The sequence below is a fragment of the Microtus pennsylvanicus genome, chromosome 4 (assembly GCF_037038515.1).
Source record: "Microtus pennsylvanicus isolate mMicPen1 chromosome 4, mMicPen1.hap1, whole genome shotgun sequence".
Classification (NCBI taxonomy): domain Eukaryota; kingdom Metazoa; phylum Chordata; class Mammalia; order Rodentia; family Cricetidae; genus Microtus; species Microtus pennsylvanicus.
This window is the reverse complement of record NC_134582.1, coordinates 138,766,698-138,784,804: the sequence shown is the minus strand read 5'-3', so window position 1 is coordinate 138,784,804 and position 18,107 is coordinate 138,766,698. Positions and strand designations below refer to the sequence as shown.

At 39.2% G+C, this 18,107-nt stretch overlaps 1 protein-coding gene across 1 annotated transcript in view; it reads right to left on the bottom strand.

The window, feature by feature from the left end:
* Gpr158 (G protein-coupled receptor 158) overlaps positions 1-18,107 on the bottom strand; it is a 352,600-nt gene that overhangs the window by 178,499 nt on the left and 155,994 nt on the right. The window contains exon 3 of the mRNA XM_075970642.1: positions 4,395-4,497. Within this exon, the coding sequence (XP_075826757.1) occupies positions 4,395-4,497 (103 nt within the window). The remainder of the gene's footprint in view (positions 1-4,394; positions 4,498-18,107) is intronic.

The following is an 18,107-nucleotide window of genomic DNA, read 5'->3' as shown; positions in this document are numbered from 1 at the left end:
GAGGCAGCTGTTCCTCAGGACCTGGTATTTCTGAAACTGGGCTCTCCACAGATGTCAGCTCCCATTAACTCACATGACTACCACTTTCCCGAGAAATGCCTGGACCCAGGCCTCTTTGCTGTCAGCTTAATTTCAAATCATGTCATTTATGCATACTGTGGTTGGTCTTTACAAGGCCCTGTCTACTGTGTACTTATGTCTAAATAATGGTTCTTATACCGTTTCACATTTCAAAGGCATTTTTAATACTTACATTTGCATTTTATGCAAAAGATCAGGACCAGAGTACAGGTCCCCTCTCCAAAGAGCAAATAGACTGCATGTGGGGATGTGGAATCCTTTCCTTGACCTCAGCAAATGTTACCTTGGCAGGGCAGTCTTTTCACTTTCTAGGGCTTGTCCTCTCTACCAGGTAACTAGCCAGTTTCCCTCTGAAACCTTCAGACTCCTGCTTGTTCCGTCTTAGTGTCCTCCTCTCATGGCCATCATTGCTACAGACTCGGAGGTCACATCTTCCTTCAGATACAACTCGTTCTCCAAAGTTCTAGCTTAAGTCACTAGTCATCCCAGCATAACACAAAATTTAAAATATAGTGCTAATGGGTCTTAAGGATTATCTCATTATATGTACCATCAGTAGTATTGATATATATATATACATATACATATATATATGTGTATATATATATATACACACATATATATTCACCCAAATATGTCTATAGACTACTTATTATATGCCATGAACTTGGCTGGAGTCTTTACATCTCTCATATTTCAGGTCTTCAATATCTTCTTTGTGTTTGACCCAAAGATTACACAAGGTCATTCCTTACTAAATGAAAATCACTTCAAGAAAAAAAATAGAAAAAAGTCACATTCAAAAAGACAAATACCATATTTTAATATGCAGAATGTAGAACATACATGTATATATGAATATGACATGAAGTAGAAAATTTCTCATTTATGGAGATGAGGGGGAGCTAATGAGAAGAGGGAGAAGCAAGAGAGTAATGGAGGAAAAGGTAAATGCCGCATGTTGTCTTATGCAAAATCCAAATTTTATATACATATATATTACAGATAACATTAAAGCAAAGGAGAGGCTGTTTGGGGAGCAAGGGGATCAGAGGGGGAAGAAAGACAGCAAAAGAGGACAATAGATTTTCATACATAAACGAATGTTTGTGTATTAAAGGGCTATAATGAAGCCCATTATTTTTTGTGCTGATTTTAGATAATACATTTTAAAGGTATGAAAGTAATTTCTCCTATAATTTTCTGAACTACTGTGATAAATCATTAATGACTAAAATTAGCATGTTACAATGTACAGTCATGTGGTATATTCTAATACTTAATAAGGAGTGTAATGAATGCCTGTGAAGATCTTGGTTGATAATATTCATTTTCCTGGTCAAAGTGCTAGACGTTTTCTTTCAGAAAGGAAGTGATTAAATGTTGGATTTTCATGCAGCTTGACAAGGCCATCAAGAAAGATATATTTGGTCTAAAAGTACTTTCTGGGCTTCAAATCGTAACAATAACTGACTTCCTGCTCTGTTGCTAAGCAAAGTCAGTCACAGTTAAGTATATGCTGAGGTCAAAGCTATACTCAACTATAGATCATCCTTCTAAAAACTATGACCTCCTCTCTCCAGAAACAGTGTGCACGACATGAGAGGTAGACATAAAAGACTAAAATAAAATCAGCTTGTTCTCAGAGAGTGAGGCCAGCCTATAATTTAAAATAAAAAAAAAGCAAAAACTCAGCTTTTAAAATAAGGGGAAAAGTAGGAGTGTGCAAATTAAACAAAGCTAAGTAGTTAAAGGTTAGCCAGTTCCTTTTGGTAGTGTTATAAGCAAGTGGCACAGTCATTTTATGCTCCCATAATATTTAGATGTTTTATTTCAGTCACACAGTGGGAGCTGAGACCAAATGTGGGTAAACCAGACACAAATACCAAATACCTTCACACGACACAAGCTAAACCTACCCCTTCCTCTTCACACGACACAAGCTAAACCTACCCCTTCCCCTTCAGTGGGTAAACCAGACACAAATACCAAATCCCTTCACAAGACACAGCTAAACCTACCCCTTCCCCTTCAGTGGGTAAACCAGACACAAATACCAAATCCCTTCACAAGACACAGCTAAACCTACCCCTTCCCTTCAGTGAGTAAACCAGACACAAATACCAAATACCTTCACATGACACAAGCTAAACCTACCCCTTCCCCTTCAGTAAACCAGACACAAATACCAAATCCCATCACATGACACAGCTAAACCTACCCCTTCCCCTTCAGTGCTGAATCATAGTTATGTCTGGACCAGAGATGTGAAGAATGCCATGGTAGGTCTGGCACTGTGGTGGCTGGGCCTACACACACACACACATACACACACACACACACACACACACACACACACACACACACACACACTCCAGAAAAGCGTCAACATCCTGAAAACATTATCAGCATGGTTATTGTAAGCTTTCTATGGCCGCAAAGGAACTATTAGAAACCCAAAGGCTTGAAATGTTTGCTTGTTATTTCCTTGCTTTTGATGATTAGAATTCAGAGTACACCTAGGTTTCAAGCTGCAGATCTGCTTAAGCTGGGGTCAGGATATAGGTTAGGTCACACTCTCACTGGGAGCTTGGATTATAATACAAAGCTGAATTCCTGTCTTCTTCAGGCTGCCAGTGAAGTCTTCCTCAAGTCCCAGTCTACGTTCTCACTGCAAGCTTTCTTATTTCTTCAAGTCAGTACAAGTCTCCCTGTGCATCTCTCTTTCTCTGTCTGTGTCTCTCTGTCTCTGTCTGTCTGTCTCTCTGTTTCCTCCCTTCTCTCCTTCTCTCCTCTCTCTCTGTGTGTGTTTCTCAGTGTGTGTGTGTCCTCCTTCCCTTCCTCTCCATCTTCTACAACAGTGTCAGCCTTATGTCACAGCATAACCAGACATAGCTTCGCCACCACCACCTTGTCTCTAAGCAGGGGGACTGACTCTCATTGTGCTTAGAGACCCCATCCCACATAAACCCAGGATATGGATGTGGAAGATGGAACCTTCCAAACTTCTACCTATTGCTCAGAATAAGAGTTATACATGACGGGGGAACCAAGAAGTAAAATGTAAATAGATTCAAGACCCAAGAATGAGGTTTCCGAAGAAAAAGAAAACCATCTATTAATAAACCTATAAATGTCTACCAAAGCTTATAGAGGAAAGCTGCCAGGCAGAGCCCCAAATGCACCCTTTAATAATGCCTACTGGAGATGCAAATTGCCACACATAGCAGTAGCAGAGTATCAAAGATAAATGTGAAGGAGACATGAGCCTAATTCTTAGTGGTCTCTAAATCCAATTTCCCATGAAATCCCCACATTTTTACCAACTCCACTCCTTTTATCTGTATATTTGTAGCTGCCTACAAGTCAACATAGTCATATGGAATTCTCCATATTACAGAGAACAAAGCTCAGTATTTAAATCACAACACTAACGTTCTCCGGAGTAGATAGAAAGTGAGCAGATGATGAAGTTTCATTGCTGGTGAGTGAACCCTGTATAATCCAACTTTGGATGTGAACGGGCCTGCAGTTATGAGGGTTGCATCTCTCCTTTGACTGTGGACATTGTATAGCGAAGAGAGAGAAGAATCACACCCGCAGCTGTCACAGCTGTGTTATGTGAGAGGAGGTAGGGCGAGCAGGATGAGAGATTCTTCTGGTGACTGTCAGAGGGTGAGTGGCAATGTGCGAGCAACACACGACCGACCTTGGCACAACCGTTAGAACTGGGAGAAGCTCCAGGCAAATGCTCAGCCAGGAAATAGGGAGCTCCTGTTGGGACATCTGGACTCCTCAGACAATCTGGGAGGCTTCAAGGCCTGCCCGCAGTATCAGAAATCACACCAGTGAAATCTTTAGTTTGGTGAGATTCTGAGTAGAACATCCCACTCCTCTATAAGCAGCAACTTGAACAATGCAAATTGGGTGATAAGGAATGTGTGATGTTAAGCTGCTCACTGATAACTTTCCACGCATGGTTGAAAAGTAATATATGCACAAATAAAATAAATGGGCAGAATGAGTTCTAGAAACTTTCTAGTAACAGTTCTCAGAAACTAACCCTTAAAGGGTTATAACACCTTCAGACTTTTAAATGTTTTAAAAACCAATTCTCCTAAGCACGTCTTCGTGCACAGTTGCCCCAGCACTGAAAATTCCAAACCCAAATAAAAATCCTTTAAGTGATTCGAGAAGTCCGAGCTGATGTGGATTTGACTTGTAAGGTCAACAAGTTTAAAGGAGAATCTGAAGGACTGTCAACAGGTGTGTTGTGTGTGTGCAGGCACATGCACAGAGCAAAGAGCACTTACTCTGGAAGTTGTTCACTGAGAAGACACGGGGATGATAGAATCCTGCTTTGCAGACGCACTGATAGGCCCCAAGCACGAATCCCAGGCCTTTGATTGGCATACACTAAAGAAGAAAAAAAAAGCAATAAAATCGATCACAGTGTTGCTCACGTGAAGGTCCACACATATCTATCGCTGCAAATGTTATCAGAATCAGCACATTTTCTATAAATAAAATGTTTCAATTTTGAACTTTTGTTTTAGGTTTGTTTGTCAGTAGCCATATTTTTTTTAGAAGTAACAAATTCCCTTTCTAATCTTGCACTATTGTGCTGCAGGAACCTCTTCCGCTCCTTCAGCCAATAGCCTTTAAGATACCAGCCCAGTGGGGCGTGGTCTCTTATACTTTAAAAACGCAGCAGATGGACACCCTTGCTCTTGCTTCTGGCTCCCTTTCTGGCGGCTAGACTCTGTTTTCTGTTTGCGATGAGAGGTCTGTTGTTTGGGACGGTGATCAGTAAGTTTTTCCCCTCAAATAAATAACCTTTTTTATTATCTATTCTTAACTGCTGTGGGATTGTTTTGCAGCTTCCCTGTATCCGTTGCGTATGTGGGCAACCTTTCACTCACTCCGGTGTCTCACTCAATCACTCAGAAACATGGTTCTGTTTACATTTCTCATAGCATCTCATTGCTTCAAGAACTGTTTCCAACGCCATATGAATATTTTACAAGTAGTTCCACACTGGATTTTCCTATCAAAGCAAACGTAGGCAGGAGAGTGGACAGGTTTGGAAAAATTGAGACACAGAAATCAATCTTCTGACTTAAATGCTCATTAGATTTCATCCTTGGATCAAACTAACACAAATTGTTGAGGGAAAAATATAGTAAATTTTAAGATATAAACACAAAAGAATCTAGATAAATTAATGATCCCAAAGGTTATGTATCTAAAATCTGTTTTATAGATAAATATTCTCCATATTTATAAAAAGAAGGACCATGAACAGCTGGGTGAAGATAAAACTTTTAAGAAGTAAAAGTGACAAGATGACTTCTAGCACAGAGGTTCTTAAGAGAAAATACTAAATAATTTAAATAATTCTATAGTCTAAGCTTAAAACTTAGAGCATCAGGACTCATTCTGTGTACCGTGAAAAGGTCAGTAATTGAAATGTATTTATGTATTTTGATTTTCTAGGTCAGAGGTAGAACATCCTGAAAGGGCCCCCATGGACACGTCACTTCATGAATACTCCCTTTCACACTTTTCTTGGTTATTATCCCATGAGGCCCTCCACCCCTCTCTTTCCCTCAGCATATACACTTATATCCAATTATATCTGTGGAGTAAGCTGACTCAGAAAAGATCACAAACTCAGAGCCTGTCTGGGCTACACAGTGAGTTCAGGGTCAGTGTAGTTAAGTTGGCAATGCCTTTGATCAAATAAAAGATACAAAGTCCTGGGGATGTAGCTCGGTGGTGCAACACTTGCCAAGCATGCACAGGGGCCAAGGCTCAGCCTCAGGGACTACAGGAACATGGGTTCTTGGCTCAGAGGAAAATAAAATAACAGGCTAGTACCGTGCAATTCAGTTGAGCTAACCAATATTTATAGAGTAACTGCTGTGCTCACAGAATCCTCCTACAGAACCCAGTGGACAATTACACACTGTTTGCAATGATCCAATCACATTAGAGGCAACCAAAGAAAAGGCCAAATCGGATTTCAGAACAAGTACAACATTTTCTTTGGAGACTTAGTAGAATTGTGGAAACAGTATATTGTACATGGTCAGTCATAAAATGGAGATTCAAACTCTGACCTGATCATGGCCTAACCATGTGAGCTTAGGCTTGTTCTCTGTACTCTATCACTTATAATTTTTGTTTTATTTTGTGAGAACATTCATTCAGTAAGATGTACGTAACAGTTTGAGGATAAAGTAGATATAAATATTGTAACTGTAATTTTTGCTTGACACCTGTTTTGTTATATGTAATTTTACTACGTTAAAGTTAAAACCTTCCTTTTTATTTAGACAAAAAAAGAGGAGGTGTGATGTGGCATTCTCCTTGGTATGCTGTGAATACCAATGTGAATAAAGAATCTGTCTTGGGCCTGGCAGGGCAGAATAGAGGTAGGCAGGGAAAACTAAACTGAATGCTGGGAGAAAGAAGGGGGAGTCAAGGAGAAACCATGTAGTTAGAGACAGATGCCAGATGGAATCTTGCCAGTAAGCCACAGCCACATGATGACAAACAGGTTAATAGAGATGGGTTAAATTAAGATGTAAGAGCTAGCTAATAAGAAGCTAGAGCTATAGGCCAAGCCATGATTTAATTAATATACTTTCTGTGAGATTATTTCAGAAGTCTGGGCAGCCGGGAAACACACAAGCGGCCTCCTACTACCCCTATGGTTCACTCACTAATCACCAGGGTCAATTTAGCTGGCTGTGCTGTGTGTGTGTGTGTGTGTGTGTGTGTGTGTGTGTGTGTGTGTGTCTTTCCTGCCTCAAAACTCCATGTGTCCCCATCCCCCAGAAGCTTCCAACCAGTCTAAGATAGCTTTCTCTACTGGAGAACAAACAATATTATTTTCCCCGGAATTTGAAGGTTAACAGTATTTATTAAGACAGTACTAATTTATTGATATTATTATTCAATAGTAGAACAGTAAATCCAAGGAACATTGTTAATGCTTAGGGTAAATATAAAAGTTTATTGCAATAAAAGTATTTCTTGACTCTTAAGCTAACTTCATGACTTACATAACATTAAAGGTTTTAAAAAATCTAGAAATAAATTTGGCTGTTTTCATGTAAATGATATGAAAGAAAAAAAATCAAGTTATCTCTTTATAATAACACCAAAAAAGTAAAATAATTACAAATAAAATTAACAAGTAGGTCGAAAGTTATATCATTAAAACTATAAACATTGATCAATGTAAATGGTCAGCACTGAAAACATACAGATATGTAACATTATGTGGACAGAACAGCTTATGTTTATACGCATACATATATATTCATTTAATAACAGTGAAAACAGGCCACGAATTTGAAGGGGAGCAGAGAGCAATATACAGTAGAGTTTGAGGGGAAGAGGACAGGGAAGGGACAAATGTTGTAATTAAAATCTCAAAAATATAAAAAGAAGATGTTGATATCTGTTATTCACCAGATAATCTGTTTAAGCAGTTTAATGTTATTAAAATATTTATGTCATCTAAACTGATCAAAAGATTCAATGCCACCCATATAAAAACCCCAACAGCATTTTCAGAAGATAATGAAAAAAATCCAAAATGTATATCTAATCTTTACTATCTCAAAAAGATACTACAAAGCTGGCCTGTGCTGTCCTGACTTCCAAAAGCAGTCCACAACCATGCAGGGACAGCCAGAGCACAGCAGGAAAGCACACTCAGAGTTCAGTGGAATTGGGTGAAATCTGGAAACAAACCCATACATATGACGACACGCCAGTGATGGCAGATCAATCCCTTTAAAAATATCCCTGGAAAAACTGAATATCTACAAGGAAAGGAATTAAATTGATCAAGCATATATTTATGACAACACTATAAAACTTGGCTCAACATGATTAAAACCAAAACATACAGCTTATAAACATAAAACTTCCAGAAAAAATATAGAAAAATCTTTGTTACATTGGATTTGGAGGTTTTTCTTGAGTATGACCCTCAAAGCCCTGGGTGAAAAAGCTACAAATAGACAATGGGGTTCTAGCAAGCCTCTATCAACTGTGTAGCCAAGAAAGTAACCACAAGATGGAAATGTAATCTAGAGAACAAAAGAAAATACTTGTTAACCATGTATGCTATGTTTTTCAATGAAACTAACATACAAAATATAAAAAGAACTTCTGCAATTCAACACCACTACAGCAAAAAGGCCTCAAGTCATCCAGCCAAAAATAGGCAAAAGTCCTTAAATAGACATTTCTCTGAAGTTATGCAAATGGCAAACAAACAGATGAAATAATGTTCAACATTCAATCATAAGAGAAACATCAAACTGACAGTGAAGTAACACTTAATATGCAACATTAAAGTCACTGTCAAATAGTGGGAAACACTGATGAAGATGAAGAGAAACTAGAAACCTGTGTGTTCTTGGTGGGAATATAAGCCAAGGCTGCTACTAAGGAAAACAAATGAAGCTTTTTTAAGAATGAAAAGTTGAACTGTGTTATCTTGAAATCCTACTTCCCCATGTGTAAACAAAGGAACTGAAACTAAGATCTCAATGAAGAATTTGTAAACCCATGTTCAAAATTGCATTCTTCATGATAGCCAGAATGAAATTTACCCAAATGTCCATCAATAGATAAACAGCTAACAAAAAGTGTCATGTAGAAATAATGAATGCTATTCAGACTAGAAAGGAAGGAAATGCTATCATTTGCCACAACATGGCTGAAACTTGAGGACATTACACTACGTGAAATAATCTAGAGACAAAATGATAAATGCCATATGATCTGAGTCACAAATGTTCTAGAAGTAAACTCAACTCACAGGAATAGAAAGCAGACTAGTGGCTGCCGGCACCCAAAGGAAATACAGGAAACGTGGAGTTGTTTGTTGGCATAGAGATTCAACTTGTAAGATAAAATGTTTCCAGAGAACAGTTATACGATGCTTTGAATCCATCTAACACTGCTGAGCCATTTGCTCAAGTAGGACAAGACGGTTATGTTTAATGCATTTAAATATGTTTCAAATAGTTTAGAACAAAAGGGGCTCACATTCTCAGAATGAGTACATTGTACGTTATACTGTAAGTGGCTGGCATGTGACTTCTTTCACAAGTCAGACTGTCAGCGCCTGGTCAACAGAACTGCGGAGCAAACACAGCCAGTCTGACAGACTACGCACAGAGATAACTAATGTGAAAACTAAAATGAGCTATATACAAGCCTTGCTGGCATTTAGCAGAAATAATACATAATGCTTGTGTGTAAGAATCACATTTGCAAGTAATTGTGAAGAAAAACTAATCTGGAATGCAAAAAGGAGGCAAAAAAATACAACAAAATAAAGTTTAAGTAACCCCCAATCCTCCAAAAATGGGCATTAGTTGCCTTTTATTTATTCATTGCATTTTTTGTTTGAGCATTTTTTTGTTATTGAGCTCTACATTTTTCTCTGCTCCCCTCCCTGCCTCTCCCCTCCCCTTGAACCCTCCCCTAAGATCCCCATGCTCCCAATTTACTCAGGAGATCTTGTCTTTTTCTACTTCCCATGTAGATTAGATCCTTGTATGTCTCTTAGTGTCCTCATTGCTGTCTAAGTTCTCTGGGATTGTGATTTGTGGGCTGGTTTCCTTTGCTTTATTTTTAAAACCCACTTATGAGTGAGTACATATTATACTTGTCTTTCTGTATCTGTGTTACCTCACTCAAAATGATGTTTTCTAGCTCCATCCATTTTCCTGAAAAATTCAAGATGTCATTATTTTTTTCTACTGAAAAGGGAACATTTCTGCATTGCTGGTGGGAGTGCAAGCTGGTACAGCCCCTTTGGATGTCAATGTGGCAATTTCTCAGAAAATTAACAAAACAATCTTCCTCAAGACCCAGCAATACCACTTTTGGGTATACATCCAAAGGATGCTCAATTGTGCCACAAGAACATGAGCTCAACTATGTTCATAGAAGCATTGTTTGTCATAGCCAAAACCTGGAAACAGCCTAAATGCCTCTTGACAGAAGAATAAATAAGGAAAATGTGGTACACACAGCTTTGGCATTTTTAAAAATGCACCATGTCTTTTCTGACTTGAGTATACATGTTTCTTCGTGATTCCAATTCACTGAGCAATGGGAGCAAATTGTGCTGACACGCTTTAACAAGCTCTAGAGCTCTTGGGTGCATCTGACAGTCTTCTCCAACACTGAGTAGCACACACGCTTGTGCTCTCGGAGCTCCTAGACTCAGCTTTTACAGCTTTGAGCTACCAGCTATTATACATTGATCGTCAAAGGGACTTGACCACTACACAGGCTTTCCGCCCTGTGTTATGGTTATAATTCCCACATAAATGTGTGCTGGCTTAGCATGCATGCAAAGTAAGAATAGCAGATAAATAATAATATGTGCACTACAAGAACAAATAGTTAACATTCCCTGTGTGTTTACTGTATGCCAAATACTGTGCTATGTGCAGCACAAGTCCCAGCTCACCCCATAGAGGGCTCACTACTGTCTCTACTTTGAAAATAAGACCAAAGTGCAGAATACTAAAGTAACTTTCCCAAAGCAACACAGTCAGCATGTGGCAAGGCTGGACCTTATCCAGGGCCCTGCTCACAGAGAGCAAAGACTGTTCGCCAAGAAGTACAGCTTGCAGGATGCTGTACCCCATAAAGGAGCAGCTGGCACTACCACATGGCGGCTCTCACATCTGTTTTGATTGTTCCAAAGCTTTATTTTCCTATTTTCCTTGGTTTCAGGCAGTATTCTATTCTAAATTGATCCATTCCTAGTGCAGAATTCCTCAGTTTGGATCTTCAGAAATAAATATTCACTTGATAGTCATACGAGGAGAGTGTTCTCTACCTAGATTTCCTGAACACAGAAGCCTGGGCTTGGAGGATGGTTTGGTGGGTAAGCTCTGATTTAGATCCTCTGCATCTATGCACCAGCCAGGTGGGGCCATGGCACCTCAAACCCCAACAATGGAGGTGGAGGTGGGACAAGGAGGGGGTTGTTGGAGCTTGCTGATCTTCATGCTGGTTCTAAGTTCAACAAGACAACCTTCCTTAAGACGATAAAGCAGAGGGTGACAGAGCAGGTCATGTGAAGTCCGTCTCTAGCCACTGCATGTGTGCCCACATATACCGTGATATACATCACATGCATGCATGTACAATGCACACATACATATATGTAACACACTCACACACACACTCATTTACCACACAACAGAACAAAGGACCCTTTTGTCTCTGATACATTACAAGGCCTGTTCACAGATACATAATCCCAAACAAGTGAAGCAAGTGCAGCAATGGAAGCATATGCAGCAGTGGGCACTGATGCAGCACTAGAGCCTAATGCAGAAATGCATGCTGATGCAGCAATGAAGCATACACAGCAATGGATGAGAGAGCAGCAGTGAAAGCTACTGTAGAGATGGAAGCTGCAGGGTTTCCATGGTAGCCAACTTTGTCACTCCTCCCCCCTCTTGGATGGCAAGTAATGACTTCTCCACTTTGAAAGAAGACTGATCCACATCCAGAAAGTCTCCTGCTGTGATGAATTTACTAAACCTCCTTCAAAAACAGATGGCAGTGCCACAGAAGCAAGAAGAAAGGAAAAGCTTGACGCTGGCAAGATGGAGACCAAGTCTCCCGGCTTTGAAAAAGATAGTAGCTTTGCTTGCTTCCTTGCTTTCAACTTTTCTTTGTAGAAATACTGTAAAATGCTGAATCTGCCAAATTAAGAATGGGTTTGGAAGAACATGTTACTAAAACAGATCAAATTATGGTTAGAACCCAAGGCTTCTTCCCTTCAATGGTTAGCCATTGTACAAAGATAAAAAGAGAGTCAGCCACAGAGGAAGCTGGAAAGGCCTCCAGGCAATGAGAGAGACCCCACCACCACATTTGCCATCACACCATCATCTAGGGAAGCAAGAACCCATGAACAACAGAGAACTATGCCTGTTGCTAAAATCCCTTCCTAAAGGAGACATAAGCCAAATCCAAAGACAAACTGAGGTATGTATGATTCCACCAAAGTTCACTCTGGGGAGCCAATGAGTTTAGAGGGCTTCCTTATAGAGCATTAGTGAGGGACTACTCGCTGAAGTATGATTGCTCCCTGACAAAAGACTGCACCACCAAGATTTTACCCAGGAAAGAGGATGGCTTTTCTGTCCTGCCTGGTCCAGCAACTGTTCAGTCCCAAAGAAACACACAGAGTCTTATATTAATTATAAACGGTTTGGCCTATTAGCTCAGGCTTATTACTAACTAGCACTTTTTACTTAAATTAACCCATAATCCTTATTTATGTTTAGCCACATGGCTTGGCACCTTTTCTCAGTGCAGCATTTTCATCTTGCTACCTTTGTATCTGGGTGGTGACTACAGACTAAGCCTTTCCTCTTCCCAAAATTCTCCTAGTCTGGTTGCCCCACTATACTTCCTGCCTGGCTACTGGCCAATCAGCATTTTATTAAACCAATACAAATGACAAATCTTTACAAGGTACAAGAGCATTATCCCATGGCACTTTTCTATAGCTCCCTTCATAGACAGAGCCCTCCTCTCCTAGTCTTCCCTAGGCTCTCCTGCAGGCCATGTGCAATTGGGGCAGAATTACATCTGACAGGTTGGATGGAGTGGCTCATGTGAGTCTCCCATGACCCTGTCTCCCTCTCTGTGAGGGGGTATAAACTGTCAAAAAGTCCAACTTGATGATCATATGCAAGTGAGCACATCTGAACTCTAAAGATGCCAGTTATTTGGCTTGAAAGATAGCACTGTGCAACACCTTTCACTGTCATGCAGTAGCTGTTTAAACATAGTTTAGAACCATAACTGATTTGGACTGGGGCAGGGATGAAGATGTTTTTATTTATGATCTATTTCACCTTAAAAATAAATTACTACTATTATTAATGAGCCCAACTCTCAAAAAAAAACCCAACAAGATTCCAGAATATTCTAGGGTAGCTTAGAATATTTAGCATGTGTGTGTCCATGCACACACACACACACATCACAAATACATACATGCAGCAGAATGCTCACAGGGATTGATCTGATTAGGGAAATGAATGGTATCTCAAAGTGAGGGAACCCAGCTTTCCAGAGCGATTGGCACCAATGGCCCCAGATGCTTGCTAAACAAAAACTCTTTTTTCTGTTTTTTTTTGTTTTGTTTTGTTTTGGTTTTGGTTTTTCGAGACAGGGTTTCTCTGTGGTTTTGGACCCTGTCCTGGAACTAGCTCTTGTAGACCAGGCTGGTCTCGAACTCACAGAGATCCTCCTGCCTCTGCCTCCTGAGTGCTGGGATTAAAGGCGTGCGCCACCACCGCCCGGCTAAACACAAACTCTTAATGTTGGTTACTTTTACAATTGAAATGTTTCTCTTCACAAACCACTATGTCTCATGCTTTATACTGGATAGCCTGCTCCCCTGAGGTAATAGTTCATAAGCAACAGAGATTTTTTTCCCCTCTCCAATTAATTTTGTTCTTCTATATTGAGCCCTATGCTATACAGTTTGATGGAGTAAGAAAAAATAAAGTTATGGTCTAGGCCTTACTTTATAAACCACAAGCACAAAAAAGACACAAATAAAAGTCACCAAAACCTGTGCTTTGTTTAAACTGGTCACAACTCACACATCACATGCGCTTTCTTTTAAGAAGGGCATCTCGCGACAACTTTCTAACTCAATTATTTTTAGAATGTAAAATAATACAAAACAGAAGAAATTAATATGAAGAATATAATGAAATTCAAATTAATTTCAACAAAGAAATCTCAAATGTGGATAAGTTATGATACAGGAACTTCCTTAAATGCCTTTAATAATTCAATCTCTCTGGATCTGTACTCAGTCTCTTGAAAAAATGGAAAGTGTTTCTTCTCTTGCTCCAAACTAAACAATCTCCCTGTGAGGTAACCCTTCTAAAACATGCTCCTAGTGACAGTGGTAAGCAATAATGACCACTTTCTTGTTCAATTTTCTTGATTTTACCGGCAACTTCCCTGACTATATAAAATATGTCACTTATAAAGAGTGATAATGGCAAACCTGTCAGCCCTAAGTTCCTCTCCAGTGATCACCCAACTGCTCCACAGGTTTAGCTCTCCCTCTCTCCATTTGCCTCTCCCCATTCCCCATCAGTGCAGAGCAGCATGTCAATCATCATCCATCCTCCAGTGAATAGACATCACCTGAGCCACAGTGTCAAAATGCCAGGTGCTTTCAGGTGAGGCACTTACCCTTCTTGCAGATGCAGCCTAGGTGGTAGTCTCCTCCTTCTTCAGACTCTCCATTATCAAGTTTTCAATTCCCTTCTCACATCCTTTGGTACTCCTTCATTCCTGAAGTGACACTCTTTCTAACCAACTGGAGCTTCCAGAGCCCTGTCCTATATTTTTTTTTTCTAATTCTACACTTGATTGATGTATTATCTTCTAATTTTTGTGTAAGTGTCAAGATCAGCTGAGAAGTTTCTAACTGCAAAGGCCTAGACAAAAAACTTCTTTTCCTTTTACCTCTGACTTTGTCTCCTATTCAAATGGGAAGTTGTCACTTATCTTTGCCATTCCAACTATAATGCTCAGAAAAGCTCTGTAATCACTTCATGGCATTGGTACAACTGCTTCGTTCATGGTTTTTCAAGTTTGCATCTCTGCAGTCATTTCCAAAATACTTTTCTTTGTAACTACTCTCAATTTCATAGACTACATAAAGTGTCGTTATTATAAAGGTTACAATAACTTTTAAAAATTATTGAGCACATACTAGAAATGATTTAGTAATTGCATAAGCAGTTTATGATCTATAAGAGAATATCTTACAACCAAGCAATTGCTTTCACAAATATATTTGTTGACTAAAATACTCATAATATTTGTTGAATAAAAGATATATGAAATTATAATATAATAATAAACATAAAATTAAAATCAGAAACAGTAACTAATCTACATCATAAATCAATTTAGATCAATCTAAGATAATACTAAGAAACATGCAAGTTGCGGATGGAGAAGTGATCAGTGTATATGAGCACTGGTTAGTCTTGTAGAGGACCTATGTTCAGTTCCCAGGACACAAATGATGGCTCACCACCATCTCTAGTGAGTGAATAGCCACTTGGCAGGATACCCCACTCTCTAGGACCTCCACAGTGAGACAAAACCTCATGCTCCTCCTCCACCTCCCTCAGCTTTTCTTGATTATATTCTTTAACCTCCCCCAACTCGTCCCAGATCACTCAAATTCATTTTCTCTCTTTCTCTAAAAAAAAAAATAAGAAAATCAACTCAAACAAAAGAAAAAGAAAATAATAAAACAAAAATACCGAAAGAACACACACACTCAAAATAAGAAAAAAAAAAACCACTGAGTCTGTTTTGTGTTAGCCGGGTTCCTAGGCCTGGGGCCTGCCCTGGAGTATAGTTAATAGTATAGTTAATGTACCTAGTGACGCTTCTATTGCAAATGGCTTCTTGGTTTGGAGTGTTTATTTCTTCTTCTCAGTTCTCTTCTTCTGTCTGCAAAATGATCTTTCCTTGAAGACATATACCACCCCTGGCTTTAACAAACCTTTGTGTTTCTTTCCAACATGAACCACTGAGCCTTGAAGAGAGGTGTTTAATAATAAGACATCTCATTTAGAGCTGCATGGTCTCTTACAATCTGCACACTGTTCATTTGTGGGTTTCTGTGCTAATTCCAATTTACTACAAGAAACAGCTTCTCTGATTAGGGTTGAATAATGCCTTGCTCTATGGTATGGGTATATCAATATGTCGTTAGGAATCATTTTATTGCTATGTTCCTTTAGCAGAATAATAATGTTTGACTTTTCTCTAAGCCTATGATATATCTAGTCTCAAGTTTTTGGCCACTTTAACAATGTTAGGTGATGGAGGAGGGTGATCTTTCTATCTGTTGTCTCATTGGTTAAGTAATAAAGAAACTTCTTGGCCTCTGATAGGACAGAAAATTAGGTAGGCGGAGTAGACAGAACAGAATTCTGGGAGAAAGAAGCTGAGTTAGAGAGTCGCCATGATTCTCCCACTCCAGACAGACGCAGGTTAAGATCTTCCCTGGTAAGCCACCTCATGGGCTACACAGAATATTAGAAATGGGTTAGATCAATATGTAAGAGCTAGCCAATAAGAGGCTGGAACTAATGGGCCAGGCAGTGTTTAAAAGAATACAGTTCCTGTGTAATTATTTTGGGTAAAGCTAGCCGGGTGGCAGGAAGCAGCCCGCAGGGCCTACTACAGTTAGGTATGGATTCCATTTCATAGAGTGGGCCTTAGATCCAAGCAAAAAGTGGTTGGTTACTCCTATAACATTTGTGCTCCTATAGCAACATTTTATTTTGTAGGTAGGTTTCTGTTGTAGGTTTTAGGGTTTGTAGCTGGGTGACATTGACAATTATTTTCCTCATTTGATAGCATGCAAAGTACCTTCTAGCACCATGAACACTGGTCAGTTGGAGTGGAGATTCTAGCTGGGCACCAGATTGATTTTCCATGTTTGTTGATTTTACTAGGTGTGGCTTTCAGCAGTAGTGTCTTGTGTTCAGGTAGTGGAGTTGCCAATGTTTTTGGAAATAGCCTGTGATTTACAAGGGGTGGTCTATGGGGCTCTTTGGCCAATGACTCAACAGATGTAACCATTCTTAACACTGAGGGTTTTGTTTGGTGGCATAGCTGTTTAGTTGGAACATTGTCTGCCCCATTATATGATGAGCTCCTTTAAGTTCCTTTCATATAGGTACATATCTTAGGAAGCTTCTAAAGTAGTAGGCTTCCAGATAGACTTTCAAAAGGACTTTAGTATTGACTGTTTCTTCCCTTATTTCCTTCTTTACTCTGCCCTCCATGAGTCTCCCTATTTAATCCCCTATTCTAGTTTATCTCATTATGATACAATACTATTATTCCCTTCCTTGGAAGATTCCCTATATTTAACAGTCTGTCTGATACTATATATGTCATATATACATACATGTCATATATATGTATATATGAAAAGGCATTCAAGCATCGAGCATATAAAAGAACATATTCATGAAGTGCAAGATATTATTAAATATAAAGGGCATTAAAATTAAACATGACTTTTGATTAACAAAATTCATAAAGAAAATGGTCAAATTTCAGAATAAAGATAGGTACCTTAATACATACAATGTAAAAGACTTCATATGTAGAATATCAAAAGATTTAAACATGAATAAAGAAAAGAAGATCATCTTACTGTAAAACTGAGCAAAACCCTTAAGTAGAATACCAGAATGGCTGATAAACACATGTAGCAACAAATGGCACTAACATTGGGTGACTACATCCACATAAAACCTGAGAGAGCTTGGGAAGGAATTCTAGACACAAAAGAACAGAGTTAAGCACAGCTTCGTGGTAGCAGCATTTTCTCCAGTGGGTTCTGTTTGCTGGTGGCTAGCAAGGGCATGATTCCTATGAGAGAAAGCTTTCTGACTCAGTGTTAGCAGCAGAAACTGAACATCTTCTTTAAAAGCCAGCTTCTTGGTTCATGCTGGCAGCTTGAATGCCTCTGGCTCTTTCAGGAGGTCCTGCACATAAATGGGGTTTGTGAGCAGCATGCCACTAGTTGCTTGATAGTGATATAGACCCGCTGGGCCCCTAGAGCTGGGACAGTAAGCATGCCTAGCAGAGGTGGTGAACATATCTCCACAATGTTGGACTGTGGAGAGCAAAAAGACAGGGCCACAGAGTTTGTCCTAACCACACCCACTTCGCATTTAAGAAAAAAAAAGATGCTCCTGGTCAGAAAATAATTACAGATACAAAATAAAGACAGATTCAGATAATAAATCTCAGAATGGGTCACAGTGTGTTTTTAAAAATGTACATAAGCTTGGGAGAGAGAGAAAAGAGTATAGGTAGCTAGAAAAAGAAGGAGTAAAGATAATAAAATAAATACTAAAAGGTAATAAAGTAAAAAATAA